The sequence below is a fragment of the Perca fluviatilis genome, chromosome 19 (genome assembly GCF_010015445.1).
Source record: "Perca fluviatilis chromosome 19, GENO_Pfluv_1.0, whole genome shotgun sequence".
Lineage (NCBI taxonomy): Eukaryota > Metazoa > Chordata > Actinopteri > Perciformes > Percidae > Perca > Perca fluviatilis.
In genome coordinates this window covers 637,059-642,649 of record NC_053130.1, presented here as the reverse complement: position 1 = coordinate 642,649, position 5,591 = coordinate 637,059, and the positions used below count along the sequence as shown (strand labels likewise).

The window sequence follows — 5,591 nt, the reverse complement described above, 5'->3', positions numbered from 1 at the left end:
TTTGGTGTCTAAACACTAACTTAACTGTCGTTTTGTGCAGTAACCTTACATGCTTCTGGTTTAGATTTTTTATGATGACTTTTCCCTCTCTCTCTTTCTTCATTCCTCATCGTTCCTTTCTTCTGTCCCCTTTTTCATACACTGTATATGTTCTAAACCTAACTGTCGTTGCCGTAGCTGCAGCCCTTCGAGCCATAACCGTGACATACAGGAAGTGTGAAAGCGAGTGCAGCTGTGTTTGGGATAGGAAGGGGGGGTGGGGGTGGGGGTGTCTCTGGTCCGTCCTAATGTTCTCAGGCGAGGTGGCTATACGCCTCGCTCCGCGCCGCGTGTCTGCATGTGTGTGCGCTATCGTTGTGTGTGTGTGCGCGTGTGGTATGTGTGTGTGTTCTGTGTATTTGTGTGTGTGTGTATGTGTGCGTGTGTAGGTATGTGTGCTGTGTGTGTCTGTGTGTGTCTGTGTGTGTGTATGTGTGTGTGTGTCTGTGTGTGTTTATGTATGTGTGTGTGTGTGTTGTGTGTGTGTATGTGTCTGTGTGTGTGTATGTGTGTGTGTGTGCGCGCGTGTGTGTGTGTCTGTGTGTCTGTGTGTTTGTGTGTGTGTGTGTTATGTGTGCGTGTGTGTGTTGTGTGTGTGTGTGTGTATGTCTGTGTGTCTGTGTGTGTGTGTGTGTGTGTGTGTGTGTGTGTGTGTGTGCGGTGTGTGTATGTCTGTGTGTGTGTGTGTGTGTGTGTGTGTGCGTTTGTGTCTGTGTGTGTGTGTGTTTCTGTGTGTGTGTGTGTTTGTGTGTGTGTTATGTGTGTGTATGTGTGTGTATGTGTGTGTGTATGTTTGTGTCTGTGTGTGTGTGTGTGTGTGTGTGTGTATGTCTGTGTGTGTGTGTGTGTGTGTGTGTGTGTGTGTGTGTATGTCTGTGTGTCTGTGTGTGTGTGTGTGTGTGTGTGTGTGTGTGTGTGTGTGCGTGCGTCAGTCGAAGGGGCTGAAGTCTCTCTCCAGGTTCTCCGACTCGTCGTCGTCCGAGAAGAAGTCGTCCTCATCGATGTCGTCTTCGTCGTAGTCTTCGTGCCACTCGGGGACGTACTCTTCGTCGTACTCGTCATCCTCGTCCTCGGCCTCCTCGCCGCCTTCCTCGCCGCCGTAGTTGTTGTTGTCCGAGTCTCCGGACTCCGACGCACGCTCCGCCTTCGCCCTGACCACAGAAGAAGAAGACATATGGTTTATATCGTATGTGCGTCTGTGTGTGTGTATGTGTGTCTGTTTGTTTGTGTGTGTGCATTTGTCTGTGTGTGTGTCTATGTGTCTGTGTTTTTGTGTGTGTCTATGTGTCTATGTGTCTGTGTGTGTCTATGTGTCTGTGTTTTTGTGTGTGTCTATGTGTCTATGTGTCTGTGTGTGTCTATGTGTCTGTGTATGTGTGTTTGTGTGTGTGTCTATGTGTCTGTGTTTGTGTGTGTTTGTGTGTGTGTCTGTGTGTCTGTGTTTGTGTGTGTGTTCGTGAGCGTGTGTGTGTCTGTCTGTGTTGTGTTTGTGTGTTTGTGTGTGTGTCTGTGTGTCTGTGTTTGTGTGTGTGTCTGTGTGTCTGTGTGTGTGTGTTTGTGTGTGTGTCTATGTGTCTATGTGTCTGTGTTTGTGTGTGTGTCTATGTGTCTATGTGTCTGTGTGTGTCTATGTGTCTGTGTATGTGTGTTTGTGTGTGTGTCTATGTGTCTGTGTTTGTGTGTGTGTGTATGTGTCTATGTGTCTGTGTGTGTCTGTTTGTGTGTGTGTGTTTGTGTGTGTGTCTATGTGTCTATGTGTGTGTGTTTGTGTGTGTGTCTTATGTGTCTATGTGTCTGTGTGTCTATGTGTCTGTGTTTGTGTGTGTCTTATGGTGTCTGTTGTGTGTGTCTATGTGTCTGTGTGTGTGTGTGTGTGTGTGTGTCTATGTGTCTGTGTTTGTGTGTGTGTCTATGTGTCTGTGTGTGTGTCTGTGTGTCTGTGTTTGTGTGTCTGTCTATGTGTCTGTGTGTGTCTATGTGTCTGTGTGTGTGTGTGTGTGTGTGTGTGTCTGTCTATGTCTCTGTGTGTGTGTGTGTGTGTGTGTGTGTGTGTGTGTGCGTCTGTGAAATCTGCTGAATGTTCATCATGCTATTATTCATTTCTGTGTGCATCTTTTGGACGTAAACTGCTTTTATTTTGAAAAGCTACTCACACTTTGTTGGTGTCGGTGTTGTTGGACAGGTTGCAGGCCTGAGTGGATTCTGGATCCTGGCCGCTCTTAGACTGATAGCCCACCCTGAAGTCCTGGATATCACACACACACACACACACACAACACACACACACACACACACACACACAGACAGACAGACAGACAGACAGACAGACAGACAGACAGACAGACAGACAGACAGACAGACAGACAGACAGACACAGAGTTAACACTGTCACTGGTATGACTGCATGATACTGGGAGTAATCAGTCAGTCATGTCCCCTATACGTCCCCTACAGGTTTACTACATGTCCCCTACAGGTCTCCTACAGGTCCCCTACATGTCTCCTACATTTCTCCTACAGGTTTACTACATGTCCCTATAATTCTCCTACATGTCCCCAACATGTTCCTACTGTGTCCTACATGTCCCCCTACAGGTCTCCTGCAGGTCCCATACATGTCTCCTATATGTCTCCTACATGTCCCCTATAATGTCTTCCTACATGTCCCCTACAGGTCTCCTGCAGGTCCCATACATGTCTCCTATATGTCTCCTACATGTCCCTATAGGTCTCCTGCAGGTCCCACATGTCCCCTAGGTCCCCTTGCATGTCCCCTACATGTCCCCTACAGGTCTCCTACAGGTCCCCTACATGTCTCCTACATGTCCCCTACATGTCCCCAACATGTCTCCTACAGGTCTCCTACAGGTCCCCTACATGTCTCCTACATGTCCCCAACATGTCTCCTACAGGTCTCCTACATGTCCCCTACAGGTCTCCTACAGGTCTCCTGCAGGTCCCCTACATGTCTCCTACATGTGTCCTACAAGTTTACTACATGTCCCCATAATGCTCCTACATGTCTCCTACATGTCCCCAACATGTTTCCTACAGTCCCCACGTGTTCCCCTGCATGTCCCCAACATGTCTCCTAGCAGGTCTCCTACAAGTCCCCTCATGTCTCCTGCAGGTCCCCTTACATGTCCCCAAGGTCTCCTGCAGGTCCCACAGGTCTCCTGCAGGTCCCCTACAAGTCCCCTACAAGTCTCCCTACAGGTCCCCTACGAGATCTCCCTGCAGGTCCCCTACAGGTCCTCACATGTCCCTACATGTCTCCTGCAGGTCCCCTACAGGTCTCCTACACGTCTCCTACAGGTCCCTACAGGTCTCCTACAGGTCCCCTACATGTCTCCTGCAGGTCTCCTACATGTCTCCTGCAGGTCCCCTACAGGTCTCCTTCAGGTCCCCTACATGTCTCCTGCAGGTCCCCTGCAGGTCCCCTACAGGTTCAGGTTTTGGGTACCTGGGTGGAGTGCTGCAGGATGGCCAGCAGGCGTTCCTGGATGCGTCGGATCAGTTCCAGTCCGGTGTTGAGGTGTTCAGGTTTCAGCAGACGGACACACGAGGCCAGGTCCGTGCACTGCAGCAGCGTCTCCTCTGGGGACACACAACGGTAGAATGTAACTGAGTACATGTACTCCAGTACTGGAGTAAGTACTGGAGTACATGTACTCCAGTACTTACTCCAGTACTTACTCCAGTACCACATGTTGAGGTACTTGTACTTTACTTGAGTCTTTTCTTTTCATGTCACTTTCTACTTCTACTCCGCTACATCTCAGAGAGAAATATTGAGAGTATGTGTGTGTGTGTGTCTGTGTGTGTGTGTGTGTCTGTGTGTGTATGTGTGTGAGAGACTGTGTGTGTGTGTGTGTGAGAGAGAGACTGTGTGTGTGTGTGTGTGGTCGTGTGTGTGCGTGTGTGTGTGTGTGTGTGAGAGACTGTGTGTGTGTGTGATGTGTGTGTGTGTGTGTGTGTGTGTGTGAGAGAGACTGTGTGTGTGTCTGTGTCTGCGTGTTATGTGTGTGTGTACTGTTTGTGTGTGTGTGTGTGTGTGTCTGTGTGAGAGACTGTGTGTGTGTGACTGTGTGTGGGTGTGTGTGTGTGTGTGTGTGTGTGTGTGTGTGAGCTGTGTGTGTGTCTGTGTCTGGGTGTGTATGTGTGTGTGTGTGTGTGACTGGTGTGTGTGTGTGTGTGTGTTCTGTGTGAGAGACTGTGTGTGTCTGTGTGTGTGTGTGTGAGAGAGACTGTGTGTGTGTCTGTGTGTGTGTGACTGTTTGTGTGTGAGCGGGGTGTGTGAGACTGTGTGTGTGTCTGTGTGTGGTGTGCGTGTGTTGTTGTGGGTGAGACTGTTGCGTGGTGTGTGTGTGTGTGTGAGGCTGTGTGTGTGTGTGTGTGAGACTGTGTGCGTGAGGCTGTGTGCGTGTGTGAGACTGTGTGTGTGTGTGAGAGAGACTGTGTGTGTGTGTGTGTGTGTGTGTGTGTGTGTGTGTGTGTGTGTGTGAGACTGTGTGTGTGTGGGCTGTGTGTGTGTATGAGCTGGTGTGTGTTGGATTATTGGTGTTGGGGTATGTTGTGAGTGTGTGTGTGTGTGTGTGAGAGTGTGTGTGTGTGTGTGGTGTGTGTGTGTGAGGTGTGTGTGTGGGTGTGTGAGATGTGTGTGTGTGTGTGTGTGTGTGTGAGACTGTGTGTGTGTGTGTGTGGGCTGTGTGTGTGTTGAGTGTGTGTGTGTGGGTGTGTGTGTGTGTGTGTGGTGTGTGTGTGTGTAGTGTGTGTGTGTGTGTGTGTGTAGAGTGTGTTGTGTGTGTGAGATGTGTGTGTGTGTGTGAGGCTGTGTGTGTGTGTGTGTGTGTGTGTGTGTGTGTGTGTCTGTGTGTGAGACTGTGTGTGTGTGAGACTGTGTCTGTGTGTGTGTGTGTGTGTGTGTGTGTGTGTGTGTGTGTGTGTGTGTGTGTGTGTGTGTAGACTATTAAACACACAAACTGTTTGGATCCTTTAAACTTTCTGCTATGTTTTAATACTTTCTCTTTTCCTGATGATACTTACACACTTAACAGAGTATTTATACAGTGTGGTATTAGTACTTTTACTGCAGTAATCTGGATACTTTAGGGAGTCTCACCCAGCAGGATCTGCAGAGCGTTGGTGTGCAGGTCCAGAGCCTCCGTCTGCTGCTCCATCACGTCCATCTTCTCCGTCTCCTGGTTGTAGTAGCTGTAGATGCACGAGTAGGCCAGCACCTGCAGACAGCAGAGCAGGGCACAGAAACAGATTTACACCTGCAGACACTGAGCAGGGCACACAAACACATTTACACCTGCAGACACTGAGCAGGGCACAGAAAACACATTTACACCTGCAGACACTGAGCAGGGCACAGAAAACACATTTACACCTGCAGACAGTGTGTCTCTCTCTGTGTGTCTCTGTATGTGTCTCTGTGTGTGTGTGTATCTGTGTGTGTACATTTTTGTGTGTGTGTGTCTGCGTGCATGTGCATGCATGTGTGTATATCTGTGTGTGTGTGTACACATGTGTTTGTGTGTGTGTGT

General features: G+C 49.2%; 1 protein-coding gene across 1 annotated transcript in view; it reads right to left on the bottom strand.

Annotated features, from left to right (window-relative positions):
• Nucleotides 1-909: 909 nt before the first annotated feature.
• The window catches only part of LOC120548404 (cullin-9-like), a 58,209-nt gene continuing 53,527 nt past the window's right edge, over nucleotides 910-5,591 (bottom strand). The window contains 4 exon segments of the mRNA XM_039784667.1: nucleotides 910-1,190; nucleotides 2,193-2,284; nucleotides 3,503-3,636; nucleotides 5,162-5,279. Of these exon segments, the coding sequence (XP_039640601.1) occupies nucleotides 968-1,190; nucleotides 2,193-2,284; nucleotides 3,503-3,636; nucleotides 5,162-5,279 (567 nt within the window). The 3' untranslated portion in view covers nucleotides 910-967.